Source organism: Haemaphysalis longicornis, unplaced genomic scaffold, assembly GCF_048455015.1.
Source record: "Haemaphysalis longicornis isolate Haplotype H1 unplaced genomic scaffold, Haemaphysalis longicornis Haplotype H1 scaffold_9, whole genome shotgun sequence".
NCBI classification, from domain to species: Eukaryota; Metazoa; Arthropoda; class Arachnida; order Ixodida; family Ixodidae; genus Haemaphysalis; species Haemaphysalis longicornis.
In genome coordinates, this window is record NW_027526460.1 from 124354364 (window position 1) to 124378219 (window position 23856).

At 49.0% G+C, this 23856-nt stretch overlaps 2 protein-coding genes across 2 annotated transcripts; one reads left to right on the forward strand and one right to left on the reverse strand.

Annotated features, from left to right (window-relative positions):
* The first annotated feature begins 6806 nt into the window (after nucleotides 1–6806).
* LOC144153852 (uncharacterized) lies at nucleotides 6807–9936 on the forward strand. Its single transcript, XM_077685579.1, has 2 exons — nucleotides 6807–6996; nucleotides 7594–9936. Exon 2 carries the CDS (start codon nucleotides 7598–7600, stop codon nucleotides 9668–9670), a length of 2073 nt encoding a protein of 690 aa, XP_077541705.1. The 5' UTR covers nucleotides 6807–6996; nucleotides 7594–7597; the 3' UTR covers nucleotides 9671–9936.
* Nucleotides 9937–16969: 7033 nt separating this feature from the next.
* LOC144152690 (uncharacterized) lies at nucleotides 16970–23656 on the reverse strand. The gene is made up of 4 exons (XM_077684083.1): nucleotides 23501–23656; nucleotides 23259–23422; nucleotides 21021–21302; nucleotides 16970–17391 (listed from the first exon to the last, which is right to left on the reverse strand). Exons 2-4 carry the CDS (start codon nucleotides 23418–23420, stop codon nucleotides 17287–17289), a joined length of 549 nt encoding a protein of 182 aa, XP_077540209.1. The 5' UTR covers nucleotides 23421–23422; nucleotides 23501–23656; the 3' UTR covers nucleotides 16970–17286.
* Between the last annotated feature and the right edge of the window lie 200 nt (nucleotides 23657–23856).

Here is a 23856-nt window from a genome sequence, read left to right on the forward strand (position 1 = left end):
TACCTCTGAAAGCCATTTTTTGTTTGTGTCTCTAAAATTAAGGTTAAAGTTCCGTTGAACGTAACGTTATTTCATTTTCGGTTTTGTCGGACGTAACTCTATAGCCATTGCGGTAAATCAAAGAAACTATGTTCTTCGTCACCAGCTTTTTTAAAGGAAATAAGGAGGTACTAATTTCCTCAGAAGTAACGGATGCCGAATAATGAAAATCGATGCTAATTCCAGTTCGAAATTAAAAAAAACTGATGACGAATAATCTAAGCCTAATTTCAGTTCCAAATTTTTTTAATTAGCTAATTCTTCAAAAGAAACATGAACCTAATAACACTATGTTTGGCTGTGCTAAGTTTTTACAGGAGACGAATGACATAACACGTGCATAAGACGAGCGAACTCGGTGCATCACAGGGAGAGACTCAACTTATTGAAAATGGTTTGACAAGGAGAACACGCCTGATCGCATTTTATTGTTTATATTGATCTTTTTCTTTCACCTACTGTATGCTCATAAAACCGTCTGTGTTTTGTGAATAAGGCAGTTGACAGTTTGCGCTCGTCTTGCGTATGTGTTCCATCATTCGTCCTCTGTAAGCACTTATTAGCACAGTCCAACATGAATCAAGTACCAACTGGCGGTCTTAGCATTTCTCAGCTAATAACAACCCCCTATAGTTATGCTAATGAGCGGGTACGAATTTTCACTTTTTCCTAAAATTCTCGCGCGTTCTGGTTCCGATACTAACAAACCAATTTTATTTGCGAAATCTCCCCATTCACAAGCTTCTTTTTATAAAGAATAATGTGGTTAATCCCAAGCTTCATAGAAATCTATGAACTATTCAGCTTATGACTCGTGAAAAAATTTTGAACAACGCTCTAATTGCATAAGGGTGACGAAGGCCTAGCTAACCAGATCTGGTTAGTAGCCCCAAAGTCACCCTTACGCTTTAGGAATTCGGGAAGAAGTTGACTTCGGTTCCAACTTCTTAAAGCGGTGTTTTATATAAGCCTGGCCCTAAAGACCCCGAGCTTGTTACCAGTGGTTTCTGGGTTGGCTACTTAATCGTTATTGATTCTTGCAGTCGATTAACTCTTTAGTTCAATGATTGTGAGGTGCACAACTGAGCACATTGCCCACAAACTGAGGTTTCGGTTGGGTGCCTACCAATTTTAAACAAGCTGTGACAATTTTCTAGTTTATTTAACATTTCCAAGTACACACACAGAGGTTATAAAGCAATGTCCAGGAAAGCTGAAAGCACGAACAACTCTGCAGCACAACGGTTCCACTAGCGCAAAGCAGTGACCAGCCAGCCTGTGCTGTATACCTTTATCGTTTTGCCGCAGGTTGGGTAAGGAAGCGGCGTTTTGCGCTCCAGGCGGAAAACCGGCAGTGGCTTGCAGGCTGCTGCCGTGTCCAGCTGGATGACAGATTTAGAACAGGGCTCCACGTCGACCAGAGAAAGCACTCCCCGGACAACCACAAAGAAGGCATTCCGGAGAACAAGGTCCGCGTGCACGGTGGGCTTACGCAGGGATTCAGCCCCCAGCCCCTGCCTCTTTCCACAGCCGATGAACGAGACGGTGCATGTACCGTTGGGGCACTCCATCTGAAAGTTAAAAACGTAATTCCGGGTCTGCATCAAGTGATAATAATGGTGGCGTCAAATTCTGAACGTCTACAGCCTTAATTAAGCATTAGTTAACGGGGTAGGTTGAAAATTTGGCGTCGCTCAACAAATGGCTAACAAAGTGACCGACAGCTAAAAAAAAAAACAAGTAGAAGATCACTGATACGCTGAATACTATTCGACGTAGTTGTTGAATACCCAACAGCAGCTGTTAACAGTAACTGTATGGGAAATGTGGCGTATATGTCAAATTCAGCATTACAGCTGTTGTTAATAAAGTTGAGTACTAATGGAGTTGAGATAAATTGGGTGGGTCTAGGTAGGATACGAACCAGAGGCATCCGGCAAGCCAGACCATCTCGCATCTCAAAAGCCCCACAGCTGGGTGACTCTCGCCGACTCAAGGCGACCGTACAAAGCAGATGCGTTGTGGCCTTCAACGTAGAAATATGTGTTAGAGGCATGTGTTGGAGCCTACAGGAGTAATTTGAACATGATAATTACATAAGTAGTCATTTAGGGGAGTTGCAAAGGACGTTCCCCCAAATGTCGACTTTTTGCTCGGACTCTCTATGCAACCTGCAACTACACCGCAAAGAGTGGTTAGGTGTCCTTGTTATTATTTATCACCATTGAACGGACTCAAAGTCACAATCATGATCAAATTTGGTTTTGCCTAACTTGTGTTGCGCTTATGAAGGAACCCAGCCGATCTACATCCAGCAAGAACGCCTGCCTCTTCGTCCGTATCTACAGGCCTCAAGCAACCACCGGACATCTGTTGGCCATCCGACGTACTTCCACTCCAACTTTGTCGGACGTCTGCAGACTGCTGGACGTCCGTTTGAGTGCCGATGGACGTACCATGTACGTCCGTGGGATGTCCATATGGAGAACTTTTGTAGGTTCATCTGAACGTCCGAAATTGGGTGTATTTCAGAAGTTAAGTAAATACTGTCGGAATGAAATGTATTAACGAGAAGCACATGTCCTTGCATTGAAGGCTATAACCCACAACAGCGACGCACTATCGGGAAGACCAGTATGCTCAAACACAGTAATCTTGCTTCACACCTTATGTTAACAATTCGCAAATCTTATAGTATGCCCTTCCCTAAAAAGGTTATCGTTGGAGTCGGTGAGTTGCTTCAAAAAAGGTTAAAAGTTAGGCGTAATTTTAGTAACACGCAAATGAAACTTGCAATATACAAGTCAGGGTTTCGTACAAAATATGTTCAATTGAAAAGCAGAGTAGCTTTTCCGTTTTTCTCGTTTGTTCAATTTACGCCAATATTTGACGCTTCGCGGAAACTTTGTATGTCCATAGGCGGATGTCTTTCGGACATACGATTTTTCGATGGAGGTGATACCCGTGTGTACGAGATTTCCGCGCACGTTAAAGATCCTCAGGTGGTCAAATTTTATCCAGAGCCCTCCAGAACGGCGTGCTTCATCGCCTGTGAAGCGTCGGTGCGTTAAACACCACAATCAATCAATCCTTGGGACATACGAAAATCTATATCCTTTGTAAATCCGTTGCTGAATCTCTACGTCCGCTATGGTATATCAAAACAAGGACGTACAGTGGCCGCCCGAAATTGGCATAGGATGTTCGGCCGTTTTTCGGACATTCCACGGACGTCGCAATCCGTGGTTCCTTGGGGGACTCCAGTCACAGCGCCTTCCAATTAAACGTATGCTGAAGAGGTAACTACTGCGGCCGCGTGCAAGTATACAAACGAATTTTAGTAAGCGCTGACTATAGACGGTATGTAGCGCCCGAACTATCCGATATACTGTACATCAAGGTTTCACTGCCGTTTGGGCTTTCGCTGGGTCCCTTTTTCTCCTTGTGTCTGGGCGCCCTTGTGACCGCCACGTGCGCTATTGATCTTCCAGGTATGGTTGAGCGTCGTACGTACCTGTGGCACCGACGAATCTTCGAGTAGCCTGGCTTCGGTCTTGCTTGGTCGCGCTTTCAGTCAGCCACTGGACGCGTGGGCGTGCACTTCAACTGCTCCAGCACGCTGACCTCGGCCGCTGCACCTGGCTGCCGCGATGCGGACCCGAGATCGATTGCTGGAACAGGAAGATGGTGCCGCTGGACGTGACTGCGATTCAACCACGGTATGATCATATACTGCTACGCACTCGTACCATGCATGGGAAGCGGATGGCGCCTCCCGGTCGACCGCAGACTTCATAGCGAGCTCGAGGTACGGTCACCCGGGGAAGACTGGCACGGCGCTGTGGCGGTTACCAACTGAGAGGGGAGGCCTCTCTTGGGATGCACTCCACGAAACTCGATGGAACACTGCGTTTGTCGTCTCTCAGTCAGCAGGACGGTGGCGTTCAACTATTGGACGGAACCGCAGCGCGAGGAGCTGCACGTGTGCGTGATGATGGTGATGATAATGCGGTCAACGATAACGACGCGTGCGCAGGGGTGACTAGCCACGACTTAGTCGGCTACTCTGCGCTCTCAGAGTTGCAACAAGCAAATAAATAATTAGGAGCTGTTCCACTCTTTGGCGTGGATGGCCTGCGAAGCTGCTTAAAATACGAATAGCAAGCTCGCATGTGTAACGGTGCTCCGACGGAAGACGAAGACGAAGTCTCTGAAGCACGTAAGCCGTACGTGCGCGTGCAGTTTTTTTCTGGAAGTAGCGGTGGAACGAAGGCCGTCGGAGGCCATGGCGTGCATGTGAAAGGGAAACTGCATGTGCACGACTCGCGTGCTCAAGCGCTTCGTCGTCGTTTTCAGTCGGACCACCATGACACACTGCAGCGCGCTACATACACATCACACCCAGATAATTGACACACCATGTCCCAGGGATGTCCCAAAAACGTGCTGACATCCCACCTCCCAAAGCGTACCTCCTGGGTCCATCCCAGAGACTTACACATTGGGATCAACCCTAAAACGTCCAACATTGGTTACAGTCAGGACAGTGCACCTCCTAAGGCGTACCATTGGATGAACTGTTCACAACGGAGACGATGCAGCCCTTCAGAAAAAAATAAATAAATGCGAGCCCCCCTTCCACGGTTCCCCTTACACTCGAATTTACCCCCCACCCCTGTCCTTTTCTGCTCTACGCCGCCGATCCAGTCGCGACCTCCGCCGCACTGTTCGCTCGCCACGCCGCCGCCCGAGGTGGAAACACCGGCACGCCACCGCTGGCAATTGCTGACCAGTACACAGCTCTACGACCGAGCGATGCCGAAGGAAGCAGGGAAAAGAATGACGGTGACAGCTTGTCTCTAGTAACAAGAAAACTCAAAACCTTGGTAGCCCAAGAATACTTCTTTAAGAAAATGGACTTGTATATGTCAAAATACATTTTATCAGAAGCTTTTAATATTGTGAAAGGATTACTTGCAGCATTCATGAAGTGAAACGCGGACAGAAGTCACTATTACAGGTTTGTGAGCGCTGCTGAGGATAAGAGCGGCAGATGACCGCGTTATACACAGTGCACCAACATGGCAGCTATAGTGACGTCAGTGCAAGCTATTTGGTAATCGGCGATGAGTTGCGGTCGCCTCACGAAAACGAAAGAAGACAGAAGTCCTGAACGCCGCCAATGTAGGAGGTTTTAGGGACGACCCTAATGTGGAGGTGTGAAGGATGTCCTCGGGATCAATTAGATGATTTATATACACATGGTTAGAGAATTGGACGGCTGGTAAGACATTATTGAGCTTAAAAATAAGGGGTAAAAGGGTGTGGCTAGAGACTTTGAAGGAGCACTGTTCTATCGCAGCAAGTCAACATGGGGCCGCTTTTTCTCACGCACAACAAAAATGCACGCGTAACACAAGCCATATAAAGATTTGCTTGAAATTTCCTCTAGAGGAAAAACAAGATGCTATCCACTTCCCTTTCTTTTCGTCTTATATCGGCTGCAATAAACGTTTCTTATCTTCCTCCTCTATAAACAAAAACAAAAAAAGAAAGTATTTCAAGCGAAGCTTCCTATGCCTCACCAATGGCGCTCGATGTCGCGCCAAAACGCACCGCAGTAATAGCAACTTTACACAATGGGTTTCTCAAAACGATGATGATGATAAGCGCAAGCACATTAAGCGCATCAAGAAAAAAATTTCTCCCACCTCCCCTCGCGGGAACCCCTGTGTAGATGCGACGCATAGGGGCATGAAGGAAATGCATAGGGGGTTCCGTTGTTGTTTCCGTTAGGTTGATTCTCCCATCGCGTGAAACGTGCCGTGAACCCCCTGCCGCGGCTATGAAGCAACGTGGCGCGGCTATGACGCAACACAAGCCAACACAATCCACTTTAATCCAACCCAACCCAAGCCAATCCAATCGAACCCAATCCAATGCCCCTCGCGAGAGAGTGTTCGCTATCAGAGAGGAGAGGGGGTGAGCGGCGGAGAGCGCAGCTCGCGCGGCGAGGAAAATGGGGGAGGGGTGTGGACGGACAACAACGCCGTATGGAGGGACAAGGCGAGTGAATGAGATGCAGGCGCATCTAAAATCATGCACTCCTCCGTCTAACGACGATGATGGTTGAATGCGATCGCTTCCTTGTGATGAATTATTTGGCTGGCCAATCCCTCACAGTGAGTACTTGCTACACCGACGTACGCGCTACTTTTCTAGAATACCCACAGAAACTTTCACGTGTGCACTGCGCAGGAACAATATTTGGGTTTGAAGTGTACGGCGCAAATTGGTACCTGCTTCTTGGAGTTCGCTTCGACTATGTCGAAATGGAGCAATCGGATGGAGCATAGCCCGAGCAACCCAAGTTCGATTCCGGGCACGGGAATCATTTTTTTTCCGGCTCGTATCGGCTCCCGCTTTGTGTCCTCCCAAATGCGATCTTTCCGTCTCTATCAAGTTGTGAACTGTACCATGGATTTCCTTACAATGTGAGGAACCCGTGGACACCAAATTGTGCCTTCCCAGCTACCGGAAAGTAGAATTATTCGTTCTTCAACTCCGACCACGCCGGAACCGCAGCTAGGCCTCGCCGTCAGGCCCAGCGGGGCGGCCACTTCTTCGCCGTGCCGGCGAAGCCAGGCCACTAGTGTTCTACTCCCAGCACGTCGCTCGCGCCGCGGAAGCCTCTCTGGAACTCAACCATGCCAAATGACGGCGCCTCCACCTCCCAAGACGCTGCTCATCAACCCCCAATGGATAGGGGAGAGTCGGGAGGTTTGGGACGGTTGGAGGAATGGGACAGCTCGTTTATCTCTCCAGGAGTTAGTTCAAACACGTTCATCGGCTGCTCACGAGATGGCGCTAGCATACCGATAGCCTGGCTGTAATGGTGGCCGTCTTCAGCGGATGGAGCTTTCTCTGACTACAACTCTCGTTTTTCACGTGTCAAAAGTAAGTATCCGCTTACTCAATTACACCTCTCTCAATTTTAAACCGCCCTGCCTATGCTGATACCAATTTTTCTTCGAAAACAGGCGTTAGGGTCGTACATCGTGCAATAACAAGTTTAGCCCTAACAAGAGAATTTTCGCCATTGAATGTATTTTTCGTTGGGCACACCACCTGGGGAGGAATGGGACATTTGAGTCGCGGGTGGAATGGGACAGTGTCCCATTCCTCCCCACCATACGGCTGGTGCTGTGTCTAGCGAATAAGCTCCAATGCTGTGCCGCTTTAGTTCCGAAAGCAGTTATTTGTTTATTTGTTATTTAAAGTGTACAAATGCTTGGTGCCGTGATGTTAAATAACATACAGGCTGTTTCTGCGACAGTTGACGTTAAGACGCGCTAAACCAACGGGGCATCATAAAATGCAATGTTTCTCCACTAAAAAGGTGTGATTACTGAACACATTTGCGAGAAGCCCGGAATACGCACGTGAATAGTATGAAGCAATAGGAGTGCTGTTACGTGCATGCAAGGACGTTAAGCGTGCTTGGTGTGCGTGAATATTTACATTTGCCAATTTTTGATTCATTTTCATTTTCAGGAAGATGCCGCGGGTTTACAAGAGGAAGCATCCCGACAGAGCTCAAACATCGAACAATTTGATCCTGGATGCTGTGAGATTGGTGTGCGATGAAAAGAAAAGTATAAGAGACGTAGCAGAATCTTTTGAAATATCAAAATCATCGCTTGGCCGAGCAGTGAAGAAGTACAGAGAATGCGGTGACACAGGTGGCATCATGTTCAAGTCCAATTTGGTCTGCGGAATGGTCTTCACAACAGAAGATGAAGTACTCTTGAAAGAATATTTGCTGAAAGCAAGCAAAATGCACTATGGGCTTACGAGAATGCAAGTCCGTTCACTGGCGTACGAGTTTGCAACAGCCTTAAACCGGAAGTGCCCGGCGTCATGGGAACAGAACAAGGTAGCTGGAAGAGACTGGTTTATGGGCTTTATGGACCGCCATCCCGAGCTATCGCTTCGATCGCCAGAAGCGACCAGTCTGGGTCGGGCAACAAGCTTCAATAAGAACAACGTCGATGCTTTCCTTTCAAACCTGAAAAGTGTCTACGACCGATACAAGCTAACTCCGGACCGCATCTACAATTGTGATGAAACGGGCTTCACAACTGCACACAACCCACCAAAGGTAGTAGCAGCACGTGGAGAAAAGCAAATCGGTCAGGTCACATCCGCAGAACGCGGCGAACTGGTGACTGTTTTGTGCACTGTTAATGCCATCGGAAACGCCCTGCCACCAGTGTTCATTTTTCCACGCGTGAGGTTTAAAGATTTTTTTCTGAAAGGCGCCCCGGCAGGAAGCCTCGGTTTGGCAAGCAAGTCGGGATGGATGTCCAGCGAACTGTTTTTGTTGGCATTAGAACACACTGTGAGACATACGAAGTGCTCGAAGGAGGAACCAATTCTCTTAATTCTCGACAATCACGAAAGCCATGTGAGCATCAACACCATCAACAAGGCCAAAGAGAGCGGAGTCATTCTTCTGACCTTTCCCCCACACTGTAGCCACCGCCTGCAGCCACTGGATGTGTCCGTGTACGGACCATTTAAATCTCGGTACAACGCTGCTTGCAATGATTGGCTCATAAATAACCCTGGGAAGACCATCTCCATCCACAATGTTGCACAACAAGTTGGATCCGCCTACGTATTAACGGTGACACAAAAGAACATAATCTCGGGCTTTCAGAAAACTGGAATTTGGCCTTTCAATAGCGAGCCCTTCACTTCGGATGACTACATGATGTCATCAGTCACTGACAGACCCGAAACGTCCGTAAGCGGAGAGGTGTCACGACAGACGGCCACCATCACCGAGAAAACGGACAGCGCAAGCCGACTGGAAAGTGATTTGAACTTTGAGACAAACGGCCATGGAGCTCGCAACGTCTCTACAGATGTCTTCCCACCTACTGTCGGCAACGCAGCCTCGACGTCAACTGCATCTCCCAGCCGGATTGTTCCAAGTGACCTAAGGCCCTACCCTAAGGCTGCACCGCGTAAGACAGGGCAAAAAGGAAGGAAGAAAGGTAGGACAAAAGTCCTTACGGATACACCCGAGAAGCATGCGATTGAACAAGAAGCTGCAGAGAGGCTGGCACGACAGAGTCTGAAAAAAAGAGCGCTTATCACAGCTAAGACTGTCGCCACTACCCGCCCAAAAAAGAAACGGCGACTTCAGAAGGAGTTCAGTTCCTCAAGTGAAGACGACACTGTTGCCATTGCATTTGATGATTCAGACAGTGACATGTCGGGTTCCGATAATGAGAGGCGGGACATTTCTGAGGCCGATTGCCCAAACGAAACTTTTCAAGTGAAAAAAGGCGATTTTGTCCTCGTCAGATTTGGTAAGAAAAAATCTGACGTTTATTACACGGGTAGAGTCGAAAGTAGTGACAATATTGACGTCATTGTCCAGTTCCTCCGAAAGAAAGAAGAGAGCTCAAAGTTTTACTTTCCTCCGCAGAAAGATATAGGGACTGTGCCAATGACGGATATTGTGATGAAGCTGCCAGGGCCAAAAACTATTGGGGGAACGAAGCGCCTGCAAGCTTGCTTCAAGTTTGATGTGGAACTATCGGCTTTTAATGTCCGCTGAAGACGTTGGGACCGATACTTTACTGGCGTCCCATTCCTCCCAAAGGATGTCCCACTCCACCCGAAGGGACGGGTGGAATGGGACAGATTTTAGCTGTTAGAAATTATTTTTTTGCAGTGGCGCTAGAAGTGGCAGTAGCCCGTGTTTCTCAGAATTTGCGCATCTTGTTCCGACTTGTACTATAATCCATCAACCATCTTTTTGCGTTCAAAATAAACAAAACTAAAAATGCATTTGTGAAAAGTGTCCCATTCCTCCCGACTCTCCCCTACTACCAGCGCTGCTGACAATCAACCCCCAATGGATACTACCAGCGCTGCTGACAACGACAGTGACACCCCGACACGGCATTGTTCAACCATGGGCTACGACCCCCTTAGTGGCCGCACCATCCACGTGCCCAATCCTTGGCTACAAGTCGTAGCCGACCGCAAGACCGGCAAACGCAACGACAAACAGGCACGCTCTCCTGCTCTCCTGAATCGCCGGCGCGCTCGATACCACCGCCTCGGCTTCCGTCCAACCACTACGTAACTGTGTTTCGACCTCACAATGGATTCCGGGTTCAAGATCTGTCCAACCAAGAAATCTCCTATGGACTCATGCAAGCCAGTGGCATCTCCGACAAACATTCGTGCTCTCGTTACCGTCCAACTTCAACCACAGCAAAATTTGTTCGTGATCGGCACACCCGACCCATATGTAGCCGACAAACTCTCGCATCTTACCAGCATTCCGATACGCAAGACACAATTTCAAATGACCGCATATATGAAACCTCCCCCAGGCACCTCGCGCGGAGTCATACACGGACTTCCCGACGATATCACCCAGGAGAAACTCCTCGAATACACGGAACCCAACCGGCCATACCTCATCCACGCTCGACTAATGGGCCGCACCAAATCGGCGCTGCTAACTTTCAACGGCACCCGAGTTCCCTACTACGTGAAAGTGAACTGTGAACTGATACGCTGCCGACCCTACCGCCGCACCATCCAAGTCTGCAAACAGTGTGGTGATGTAGGGCACCGGCCCGATGTGTGTCCCCATCCCGACCGTGCTCACTGTCCGACCTGCGGACAGGTCGATCCACCACAGGACCACTCATGCTGCCCTCAGTGCAAACTCTGTAACGAGCCTCATATCACGGCCGGGAAGGAGTGCCCGAGACGCCACCTCCCTGACGCGCCTAAAGCGGGATTCACACGACGGAGGAACCCTCTCACGGAGGCGGACGGATATGTGACGTCAACAGCACGTGACCGGATTATCCGGCCTGGCGGCGCATCCACACGTGCGGAGCTACGCGGAGTGAGTAGCAGACGACAGCGCCGAGGAACAGGTTTTATTCCCCGCCGAGGGCCACCGCCGTCGAGCGAAAACACGCGGAGGCATTTTCTTTCGCGGAGCCACCGCGTGCTATCCCCACCGAGGGGTGGAGCCTAAAACCGGTCACGTGAGCGGGTCCCGCGGGCCAAAAAGAGAGGGTTTCTCCGTCGTGTGAATCCCGCTTAAGCACCGACAGCCACCGGTCCACCATGCCCTCATCTAACATCTGAGGACTTCCCGGCCCTGCCGCAGACTACAGGGCCTCACCCCCCGCGGGACCCCAAGACATCCAACCGTCCGGTAAGCTGGTCAGCAAATGCTTCTCACTCTTCCGCTGCTCCATCCCTTTCCCCTCCCCCACCAACAATCACTCAATCTCCTCCCCATCCACCACAAACAAACACCCCCCACCCCCTTACATACAAGCCATAGCTCAGCTTCAACAACAACAAATCGAGTTCCAACGCCAACTCACTGAGATAACTGAGAAAATCAATGCTATTGTCTCGTCTCCTCTCCCCCTCAGCCCACCGGCACCCCTCGATCTCGACAGCATACACGCCATCCTGGAAGACAAGCTCTCACAAACTGTTAAGCTTATCACTGAATCCCAGGCAGCAACCATAGCTCCCTTATGTAAAGAACTTCAAGGCCTGACAGACAGACAGAACAAACTCGAGAAATCTATACAGAACATCCACGAAACCATGCACTCTACCCACCTCACCAAGAAACCCAAACATCATCCGTACCATGACTAAACGCCCCAACGATTGGTTTACTGTGTTGCAATGGAACTGCCGCTCCTTCAATAGCAAACGCAGCCAGCTGGCTCTCTATCTCACTGCAACTACTCCGGAAGTTATGGCGCCGCAGGAAACGGATACACCTAACCCAACCCTCTCGGGTTACGCGCCATATACGCACGACCCACTTCACCGGACGGCTATCCTGATACATAATTCCTACCGGCGCAGCCCCATCCACTGAGTCAAGATATACCGAACACATTCGTGGAGCTCCTGCCCCAGCAACCTTGTAATACCAGCACCTACATCCTCAATATCTACAGCCCACCCAGCAACAGCCTCCAGACAATTGACGCATTGCTACATGCGGCCACTCGGATTTCAAAACAGGACCCTCTCATTGTACTGGGAGACTTTAACGCTCCGCATCAAGCATGGGGGTACGCAAGGGACACCAAAAAAGGCACTGCCCTCCTAAGAGCAACTCACAACCACAACCTAGTACTTCACAATGATCTCTCGTTCCCCACCCGCACTGGTAACAGTGTAACAAGAGACACAATACCCGACCTCACCTGGACTCGGCACTGTCCACATGCGACGTGGACCTGCCACTCAGAAAATCTCGGCAGTGACCACTACTTCATCACGCTGCAACTTCCCATGCGCAAGAGACCTGCACGCCGAGGGACAGCCAAACTGACCGACTGGCCATCCTTCCGGAAAGATAAAGCTGCACTGCCACCCATTCTTGAAAATCTCGCCGCTTGGACAGAGGCCCTAGAACAAAAAGCACAACAACACACTAAAGACATAACGTTAACCGATGACCATCCTGCAGCCGACACACACCTACTTCACATCTGGGAAGCCCGCAGAAGCCTTACCAAACGGTGGAAGCACCAAAGGCACAACAAGAAACTCCGGAAACGTATTGCCCTCCTCTCCCGCCAAGCACAAGAGTACGCAACCACGCTGTACAAGCAAAACTGGCACTCATTCTGCGACCAACTTAAAGGCACTCTAAGCACCAAGAAGACTTGGCACCTACTCCGGCACCTGCTAGACGGTGCCAATTCGCGTACTCAAAGCAATCACCAAATACAGCGACTCATACGGAACAGCTCCCTCCATCCCCGCGAGCTCCTCCACAGCATCCAAACCAACCTTTTTGGCTCACCCACAACCCATCCTCCCGCCCCCACCCAGGCATATACTGGTTGCCCCAACTCTATTCTTGATGCCCCGTTTAGCATGGATGAGCTGCAGTCCATCCTCGCCAACCTCAAACGCAATACTGCACCAGGCAAGGATCGCATCACAAACCGCATCCTCCGCAACCTGGGTACTGCAGACTTAGAATCGCTTCTACAACTCTTTAACCATCACTGGGAAACAGGAACTCTGCCAGGGCAATGGCGACATTCGGAGATAACACTTATTCCCAAACCGCACAAACCCGTTTCGACAAAATCACTCCGTCCTATCGCGTTGACCTCATGCATCGGAAAGTTGCTTGAACACCTGGTTCACCAACGACTTACTAACCACCTCGAAGAACACGACCTCTATCCCCTTACCATGTTTGGATTTCGACAAAAGCTGTCCACGCAAGATGTCCTCCTACAACTCAAGGAACAGGTGCTCGACCAGCTGAGCCGTACAACGCCGCGGGCCATCTTAGCCCTTGATGTAAAAGGAGCTTTTGACCATGTTACACACCAAGCAATTTTGGATAACCTCAACAGCACCAACTGTGGCCCCCGAACCTATAACTATGTCAAGGCATTTCTCAGCGAACGCACGGCAACCATCAAGCTCGGTTCACTCACCTCACCAACTCTCAACACGCCCCCCAAGGGGATGCCTCAGGGGTCGGTAATCTCTCCCTTGCTCTTTAATATCGCTCTATTACAACTACCGGACAAACTAGCGAAGATACCCAACCTCCGACACGCATTATATGCGGATGATCTAACCCTCTGGACCACCTCTGGCTCCAGCGGCGAACAACAGGACGCTCTCCAACAAGCCGTGGACGAAACCATCTCCTACCTTCGTCCGAGAGGACTCACTTGTGAACCAGCCAAATCCGCCTTCCTCATCCTCAGGGCACGGTCCAGAGGACTCGCTCCCCCACCCACCCCCGACCCTCAAGTAACTATATTAGGCCAACCAATACCCACAGTGCCTACTCTCCGGATCCTTGGAGTCCCCTTTCATCATGACGGCACCGGAGCAGCACTCCTCCCGCAACTGCAGGCATCCATCACACAGCTGACTCACCTTATACGCAGGATACGCAGTAAAAATCACGGCCTCACGGAATCGGACACATGCCGATTAGTGCAAGCTCTCCTACTAAGCAGAATGACATACGCCACGCCGTACCTTAACCTTCAGCAGCACGAAACCACCAAGCTTGATGCCTTAATTCGCAACGCCTACAAGGCGGCACTCAGCCTGCCCACATATACATCAAATGATAAATTGCTAAAGCTGGGACTACATAACACCCTTGCTGAGCATATTGAGGCACAACGCGCCTCTCAACTGCGAAGGCTAGCGCTCACCCCAGCAGGCCGGGCAGTGCTCCAAGCGCTGGGTTGGCCATCACCGAATCATGCGGAGCAGCCCCAACGCCTCCCGCCCACCATCAGGACAAGACTGCGCGTGACTCCCATACCACAGCATATGGACCCCACCTACAACCGAGGCCGGCGGGAGGCACGAGTCCGTTACATCAATAAGAAATATGAAGCCGACCCTCAGGTTCGTTACACCGACGTCGCCCATGACCTAACATCAACCCGCACCACCCTTGTCGCTCTCAACTCCACGGGGCAGATTGCAACTGCGGCTACATACTGCTCATGCAAGGTCGACACTGCCGAAGCCCTAGCAATCGCCCACGCCGCAACAACCCACTCAGGCCTTCACTCCCTAACAATCATCTCCGACTCCCAGCAGGCCTGCCGTCTCTACCAAGCAGGCCTTGCCCCACCCCAGGCCATCCCTCTCCTACAACGGTTGCCCGAAGATCTTGCCATCACACTCATTTGGGCACCTGGTCACGCTGGACTCCCAGGGAACGAAGCAGCGCATGCTGCCGCCCGAGCGCTTCACTCCTGGGCATTCCCATCCAAGGAACCGGCGAGCCGGACACCTCAGTTATCCCCACCTGACTTACTCACACCCCTCGACACCACTTCCAATGCCCTTCTATCTTACTATACCCACACACGAAGAACATACCCTCCTCCTCATCACACGCTCACCAACTACGAATGTTACACATACCGCCGACTACAAACTGGCACATTCTTCAATCACGCCATCCTACACTATATCGCCCCCACTATCTACCATTCCCACTGCCAGCACTGCAATACCCCTCTCACCACTTACCATCTAGTATTCTCCTGCCCATACTCACCTAACCCCCTCCCCTCACCCTCCCTGGAGCAGTGGGAGACTGAGCTGACCAGCCCGGACCCAGCCCGCCAGCAGGCCCTGGTCTCCCGGGCTCTCCAGTCAGCGCGGTCACGAGGCCTTCTGGACTAAGGAGGCCTCCCACACCCCTTCCCCTTCCCCTGTTGCTCCAATAAACGTTCACCACCACCACCGCCTTCACCGACAATCATTCACCGTATTCTTCACAGAAAGTTTGTTTTCCTGCAGGGAACATGGGACGATAAAGCTTCGCTTTAAAAACGCCTCGTTGTCGTCGAAATCGAACCTGGGAACCTGGCGTTACGAAGCCGCCATGTATGTCATTGCGCCATTCTGATATGGTCGAAGCAGTTTTGATTTTTGACTTTGACTCAGGTTGCAAGGGAGCTTCGCCTTTTAACCATCATTATCTTGAGAAAGGTGCTACGATTTTTTTATAAGCCGCCAGTCAGTGTATCTCTGGGCTCTGTTCGGGCTTCCGTGATTTTTAGTTGCTCAGTAAGCTCAATTCCCTGGCATTTTGACGTTGGGGTGCAAGCTCATCCAGGTGCAGGATAATCCAGACCAGGAGCAGTTCGAAGCCAACAAGACGATGGCAACAAATTGTACGACGGAGGAATAAACTTTTATTGTGCACACCACGATGTGCTCAGCCTCCCAAGTCCACGAGGCCTCGAGTCTGAGCTGCGTCCAGAGCTCGTTGCACCAGGGCTTGCTGTCGCTCTGGTGCTGAGCTGGTCAGCTCGGACTCCCACTGCTCAGGGTTGGGGGATGGGATGGGGTTAGAATGGTGAGGACAAGAGAAAACAAGGTAGTAAGTGGTGAGAGGTATGTGACAGTGCGGGCAGTTGTAGGGGAAAAGGGACGGCGAGATGTGGTGTAGGATGGGGTGATTATAGAAAGTTTCAGTTTGCAGGCGGCGGTAAAGGGTGGCGTGGTGTGTTGGGAGGGAGGGGTGGGGCGGGGGGTATATTCTTCGTGCGTGCCTGTAGTGGAACAGTATGGAACAGAAGGTGGAATCAAGGGGAGGGAGCGTGTCTTCAGTGGTGGGACTCGGGAGGGTAGCACCCCGTGTTGGTCCTTGAAGTTGGGAGTGCCCGGTAGTGCATATCGCGGGCTGCGGCATGAGCCGCTTCATTGCCAACCAGGCCGGCATGACCAGGAGTCCATGCAATGGTCACTTCTAGGTCCGGAGGCAGGTAGCGTAGCATGGGTAAGGCTTGCTGTGGGGCGAGACCGGCATGGTAAAGGCGGCAGGCTTGCTGTGAATCGCTAATGATGGTGAGATAAGGCTGATTTCTATGTGTAGTAATGGCATGGACGATGGCCAGGGCTTCGGGTGTAGGCATATTTCGGTAAGTTACCGCAGTAAGGGTGTTGCCAGAAGTGTCCAGGGTGACAAGCGTAGCCGGAGATGTTCATCCCAGTATTCAAGCACAAGTTCTGTTTGTCCACGAACTGGTAACAAAGTATACTGACTGTGAGCTTCACCTTGAAGCATTCTGCACAAAGACAGGTTGAATGTGCTTTTGTTGGATTGTAGCGTTTGTGTGGCATTACATGTGCTTTGCGTGACTGACCAACCACACTCCAAGAAAATAATTTGGAGTGGCACCCACGACCAAGTTACATAATCGTGGGTGTCATCTGAAGTTGTTAGAATTCACTGTCTGACTTGCATGGGATACCATGGAGTATTCTTTGAAAAATTGTATGGGCTAAAAACACAAGAACCCCACCAAGCATTTTATTAATAGGACGTAAAAAGGCCACCTTAAAAAATAAAGTAAACTGTTTCTAAGCATGTGTCCTCAGATTCCACAATGAAATAGAAGCAGAAAATAGTGCCGCGCAGATCCCGCGCTCAGTCTGCATAAACCATAGGAACTCCGAAAGAGCGTGCACAACGGTAACAGCCATGAATGGTATCTACGGTAGGGCGAAAATCGTACATGGCTGTGCGGAGGTTGATTTTTCAGAGAAAATTCAATAGTCCAATCCGGAAGAAGACTGTGCCGGTGAGCAAGCTGTCGCTGCCTGCTTGGCGTTGGCTCGCGATTAGTTCAATCTGCAGGCTCTTCGCTACATTGCAAAAGACTCGCTGAAGGGTGGTGGCCATTCTTGTTGATGTACTTGAAGATGTACGGTGGCTCGAAGAGGACGTCGGCCTCTTCGTTCGGCGTGCATCTGCACGGGGAAGTAAGAATTTTCTAATGAGCTTGACTTGAAAAAATATGATGTACAGACTTGACTTTGCTTTGTGCTCTGATGTGCGTTTGAGCAAAGAAAAAGCACGTTGTCTTTAAATACACTAAAACCTCGTTACAAGACTCTCTTACTAGAGAGACTTGGTTATAAGAGACATTTGAATGAGAACAGTTTGGTTGGTTTTCCTATGTGAGCAACATCGCTTACAAGAGAGGTTGGAAGAGACACGTTTCCCGGGTCACTTGATTGTTTCTTGTAACGAGGTTTTGCTGTACCACCAAAATGGGTCACACTGGATGCACGTGGCTGCGTGTCGCTTCCCGAATTGGCCGGCTACTGTATATCAATTTGCTTTCCGCCTTCTTTCTCTATACTTTCCGATTACTGGTCTCTCAAACAGTCCCAAGTTTAGTTAATAGGTTCTTTTGTTACTAAAATTCCTACTCTGCAATTTGTGCACCGTACCTTTAAAAGCCATTTTTTTGTGTCCTTAAAATTAAGGCTAAAGTTCCGTTACACGTAACCTTATTTCATTTTCGATTTTGCTGGACGTAGCTCTTAGATACTCCGTAAAATAAAATAATGTCTTCACCAGCTATTCAAAGGGAACAGGGAACGTACTGATTTCCTAAAAAAAAGACGGACACGGAATAATAAGAATCTAAGCCTAATTCCAGTTCTAATTATTTTAACTAGCTGGTTGTTCAAAACTGAAGTGAACAAAATAACTCCATGTTTGGCTGTGCTCAGTGTTTACAGGGGACGAATGGTGAAACACTAATGTTTGGCTGTGCTCAGTGTTTACAGAGGACGAATGGTGGAACACTTATGTTTGGCTGTGCTCAGTGTTTACAGAGGAGGAATGGTGGAACACTTATGTTTGGCTGTGCTCAGTGTTTACAGAGGACGAATGGTGGAACACTTATGCTTGGCTGTGCTCAGTGATTACAGAGGACGAATGGTGGAACACTTACACAAGAAGAACGACCTCGGTCCATCATAAGGAGAGAATAAACTTATCGAAAATGGTTTGACAGAACAACATGTGCGAATGTATTTTATGGTTTATTTGATCTTTTTCTTTCCCTAACTGTATACGTATAAAACCATTTGTGTTTCTTGAATAAGTCAGCTGGATAGCACTCGTCTTGGTATGGGTTCCGTCATTCGTCCTCAGTAAACACTTATCGGCACAGTCCAACATGAATCAAGTACTGATTGGCACCCTTTTTCGCGTAGCTTAACTAATAGCAACCCCGTTATACTAACGACTGGCTATGGATTTTCACATTTTTCTAAAATTCTCAACCGTTCCAGTTACGAATGCCAAGAAACCAATTGAACTCCCAAAGCTCCCCATTTACAAGCTTCCTTTGATATATTTATTTATTTATTTATTTATTCAAAGTACCCCTAAAGGCCCTCACGCAGGAGGGTATTACATAGGGGGTAGTCAGTGCAGCAGAAACAAACATATGAACAAAATATATACACTGGGAAAAATAGAACATAAAAAGGACAACGCATGCGCGAACACAAATATGACATATGTAATGTTAGCTCGAAATAACGCGTAAAAAATTAACTCTGTAGAAGCAACAACAAACAAAACTTTTTAGAAAAAGAACAATCTGTCAGAAATTATACAATAAATAAGCGATAGTTTTGTTTTCAATTCACCACTTCAGTGAGTGTTAGTTGATTAAAATTAACAGCATCAATGACGGTCGCTATGTGTGATGGCAATGCGTTCCAGTCAATGATTGTACGCGGAACGAATGACCGAGAATAGTGCAATGTACGACATAGTAAACGCTTCACTTTGAAAGGATGGTCGTGTCTCGGAAGAATGGAAGCTGGTGAAGAAAAGAAATCGTTATGAAGCAATGGGTGGTGATAAAGTTTGTGAAAAAGTGATAACCTTGCAGCTGTGCGTCGTTGGGACAAGTCGAGCAGTTCTGCACGAATTTTCAACTCAGTGACACTGGAATGACGGGAGTAGTCTGAAAAGATGAAGCGAACTGCGCGGTTTTGAAGTGATTCGATGTTGTTGATTATGTAAGCTTGGTAAGGGTCCCAAATTGCTGATGCATATTCTATTTTAGGCCGTATAAGTGTGATGTAAGCGAGTTTACGTAGGTGCGATGGGGCATGCTTCAAGTTATGTTTTAAAAGACCTAGTGAGCGGTTAGTCGATGCAAGTATGACGTCAATGTGATGATTCCAGGATAAGTCCGAACTAAGGTAAACACCAAGGTACTTGTAATTACTAGTAAGTTCAACTGGAGTATTATTTAAAGAGTACGAGGTTGAAATGCGAGATGCGCGTTTAGTGAAGGACATAAGCTTTGTTTTAGAATTATTAAGGCACATTAACCATTCAGAGCACCAAGAGCTTATACCATCTAGGTCAGCCTGGAGGGCCTGCTCATCTTCTTTGCACAAAATTTTGCGATAAATCACGCAATCGTCCGCGAAAAGCCTGATTTGGGATGAAACCGTGTTAGGCAAATCATTAATGAAAATTAAAAAAAGCAGGGGGCCCAGCACGCTGCCCTGAAGAACACCTGAGTACACTTCCGCAAAAGAGGAGAAACTGTTATTAACGGATGTGAACTGAAGTCTTCTTGAAAGGAAATCTTTAATCCATGCGAGTACAAGCGGGTGAATGTTAAGCTGTGTTAATTTGATTAGCAACCTGTGATGAGGGACCCGGTCAAAGGCTTTGGAAAAATCGAGAAAAATTGCGTGTTTGTATGCCAGCGTCAATGGAAGAATGTAAATCGTGAATAAACCCGGCAAGTTGAGTGTCGCACGAGTAGCCCTTTCGAAAACCGTGCTGGTACTTGAAAATGATGTTATGCTCTTCTAGGTAGTTAATTACCTGCGAGTGAATGACGTGTTCGAGAAGTTTGCAAATGGTGCTTGTTAACGATATTGGTCTATAATTAAGTGGGGATGAGCGATCGCCAGATTTAAAGATCGGTATTACTTCAGCAATTCGCCAGTCTTCGGGGATTAAACCAGATGACAAGCATTGGGTGAAAAGAGCTGATAAGATACGATGGATGCCTTGAGAAACATTTTTTAGTATTTTGTTATTGAATCCAAGGTGATCAGATGCGGAAGTGGTTTATCGCATATAATGCGACCATTCCCGAACTGCACGGAAATGTATGAACGATTTGGCTTATGACTGCTAAAAAAAATTTTGAACTACGCTCTAATTGCATAAGGGTGACTAAGGCGCAGCTAACCAGATCTGGTTAGTTGCCCCGCAGTTACTTTTACGCTTTAGGAGTTTGGAAACACCTCTTTAAGGATTTGGAACTGAATCATGAACTTCGGTTCCAACTTCGTAAAGTGGTGCTTTATATCAGCCTGACCCTAATGAAGACCCAGAGCTAGCCCCAGTGGCTCCTGGGTTGATGCATTTAAGTAATCGTTATTGATTCTCAAAGGCCATTAATTCCTCAGTTTAATGATTGTGAGGCGCACATTTGCGGGTGTTATAAGGCAGTGTCCAGAAAAGCTGAAAGCACGAACACAACTGAAGGCGAACGGTTTCACTAAAACAAAGCAGGGACCAGGCGGCCATTGCTGTATACCTTTGTCGTTTTCCGACAGGGCGGGTAGGCAAGTGGTGTCCTGCGCTCCAGGCGGACGACCGGCGACGGCTTGCAGGTTGCTGTCGTGTCCAGCTGGATGACAGATCTGAAGCAGGGCTGCACGTCGGCTATAGAAATCACTCCCCGGACAACCACGAAGACGGCAGTCCGGTAAACAAGGCCAGCGTGCACGGTCGGCTTACGCAGGGATCCAGCCCCCAGCCCCTGCCTTTTCCCGCAGTCGACGAACGAGACGGTGCATGTGCCGTTGGGGCACTCCGTCTGCAAGTTGCAAACGTAATTCTAAGGTTGCATGGCGGTGTTGTCAGGTTCTGAAACTCTATAGCCTTAGTTAAGTATTGCTTGACAGGGTAGGTTGAAAATTGAAAATGCATTGCTTGGAAGACATTTATTCAAAGGCGATAAGAGCTATCCTTCATCAAAATATTTTATGAATTTTTCCCATACTTCGAAAATTGACGGTTTATACGCTATGCGGGGCACAGTCTGTCTCCGGAGACGATCTGCTGGATCCTAGCTGTGAACAGTTTGTAAATCAGGTCTGAACTATGCAAAAAGCATTAGAACTCGTTTTAGAAACCTTTTTTCTCTTTTATTTGCACCATGTTCGAGATTCTTTGTCTTGAAATCCTTGGGACGTGAGTATTTCTCTGACCTTTCGGCGAAGCGGATCTTGTGAAATGACTGCGGTACGTATGCCTGAAATGTTCATGAAGTTATTTTTATTCGTTTTTACGCAGTCTGTTCTACTTCGTACAGGTCTTCATTTGACAGAAGGCATTTCATAATTACAGTACACGAGATAAAAGCATAAAAGTGTCGTACGCTCGATAATTTCATGACTGGTGCGCTACACTTCATTTACAAAAAAATGTTTTGAATCCACCGGTCTTAATTAAGCGTGATGACGGCGATGTGGTGGTTTTATAGTGACGGACATAATGCAGCCTTCCGCCTCGCTAAGTTCAGTTCTCTGCAGTTCGTTTTCTGTTCGCGATGACAAGGATATGCAACATAATTTGTCCATGGATCCTGCTGCAGCTTTACACTGAACATGCCACTCTAGCAAGGGTTCGGGGATGAATTTTAGGGAAAAAGCTCTTAAAGGCTTGGGCTGTCGGCGTCTCCTGTAGTCACGACACTAAAACATCAGGAAACTCATTCGCGCCTCGCGCTAGAGAGCTTCGTGCTTCAAAGACCAGATACATCTACAGCAAAGCTGTATATCTCTACCCACGACCGCTTTCATCTCCGTTTGCAAAAAAAAAGCCACGAATACACTGCATGCTTCGCCCCTCCCCAGATGTCACGTTAGTGGAGACGGCCGGGATTTTTTTTCTCTGAAGAGGGCATTAAGAGATTCGTCTCTCCATAGCCTGTTAATCATTATAACTGAAGAAGACAGGGGTAGCAATCAATCTGGCCACTACTTTTGAGCAAATGGCCGCACTCGGGCTTCGTCCTTCTCCTCCTCCTATCGCCACTGGCAGCGACTGGTTGTGCACATTTGATATGAGAAATTGTCACCTGCCAGTAAACCGCACATCACAGCACTCGAGTAGACATGGACGTAGTCTGCAAAGCATACTTCTTCGAAACGTGTACCAGGCACCAAGCGGCCGGGGCGGTAGCGTGTAGTTCGAATTATACTCGGCGAAACTTTCTCGCGATCGAATTCATAGTCTTTTTCTACGGACTAGCTCTAGAAAACAGTTAGCAACTACCCCTGAAGCGACGAGCAGGAGGGGAAGGCACAGGCGAACGAACACCGGTCACATCCAGTTGCGGCACATTCAAGCCAAACATTGCAAAGCTCCTTTGCTGTTCCAATCCAACGAAACGCCTCCCTTTTTTGTCTACTCGCAGCAGAAAACGAAGGTGAAGCGAGTGGCGTTTAACAGAAGACGCGTTGAAGCTAACCTTTTCAAAGCAGGATGCACGTTCCATGCCTCTAATCTGGGAGGCGACGCAGGGCAATAGGTAACTATTGCACCGCGTGCAACTACAACCAAACGCAGAGGCAGCGAGCGCTGCCTGCTCGGTATGTAGCGCCATAATTATCCGATATACTGTATATCAACGTAGCGCGCGCGAACTTCCTGAGGGTTTCGCTGCCTTTTCGGCTTTCGCTGGGCCCCTTTTTCTCCGTGCGTCTGGGCGCCCTTGTGATCGCCACGTGCGCTATCGTGCTTCCAAGTAACGTTGCAAACGTCCTACCTGCGGTGCCGACGAATCTTCGAGCAGCCTGGCTCCGGTCTTGCTTGGGCGTGCTTTGCAGTCAGCCACTGGACGCGTGGGCTTGAGATTCAACTGCTCCAGCACGCTGACCTCGGCCGCTGCACCTGTCCGCCGCGACGTCAGTGTGGACGCGGGAATCATCGCTGGAACAAGAAGATGGCGCCGTTGGACGTGACTGCGATTCACCCAAGGTATTATCCTATCCTGCCACGCACTCGTACCTTGGGAAGCGGGTGGCGCCTCCCGATCGACCGCAGCCTTCAAAGCGGGGTCCCTGGGTCACCCGGGGAAGACTGGCATGACGCTGTTGCGGTCACCAACTGAGAGGGGAGGCCTCTCTAAAGAGAATGCGCTCCACGAACGTCGACGGAGCACTGCGGCTGTCGTCCCTCAGTGAGGAGGACGGTGGCGTTCAACTATTGGACGGAACCAATTAGAACAGCAGCGCGAGGAGCTGCACGTGGGCGTGATGATGGTGATGATAATGCGTTAAACGATAACGACGCGTGCGCAGCGGTGATTCGCCATGGCTAAGTCGGCTAGTGTGCGCTCTCACACTTGCATAGCAAATAAATAA

Excerpts from the sequence above, each read along its gene's own strand:
- LOC144153852 (XM_077685579.1), top strand. The coding sequence starts at position 7,598 with ATGCCGCGGGTTTACAAGAGGAAGCATCCCGACAGAGCTCAAACATCG.
- LOC144152690 (XM_077684083.1), bottom strand. The coding sequence starts at position 23,420 with ATGATTCCCGCGTCCACACTGACGTCGCGGCGGACAGGTGCAGCGGCC. Across the intron at positions 21,303-23,258 it reads AAGATTCGTCGGCACCGCAG|ACGGAGTGCCCCAACGGCAC; the intron begins GTAGGACGTTTG and ends TGCAACTTGCAG. Across the intron at positions 17,392-21,020 it reads CCTGTCGGAAAACGACAAAG|ATGCACGCCGAACGAAGAGG; the intron begins GTATACAGCAAT and ends TTCCCCGTGCAG.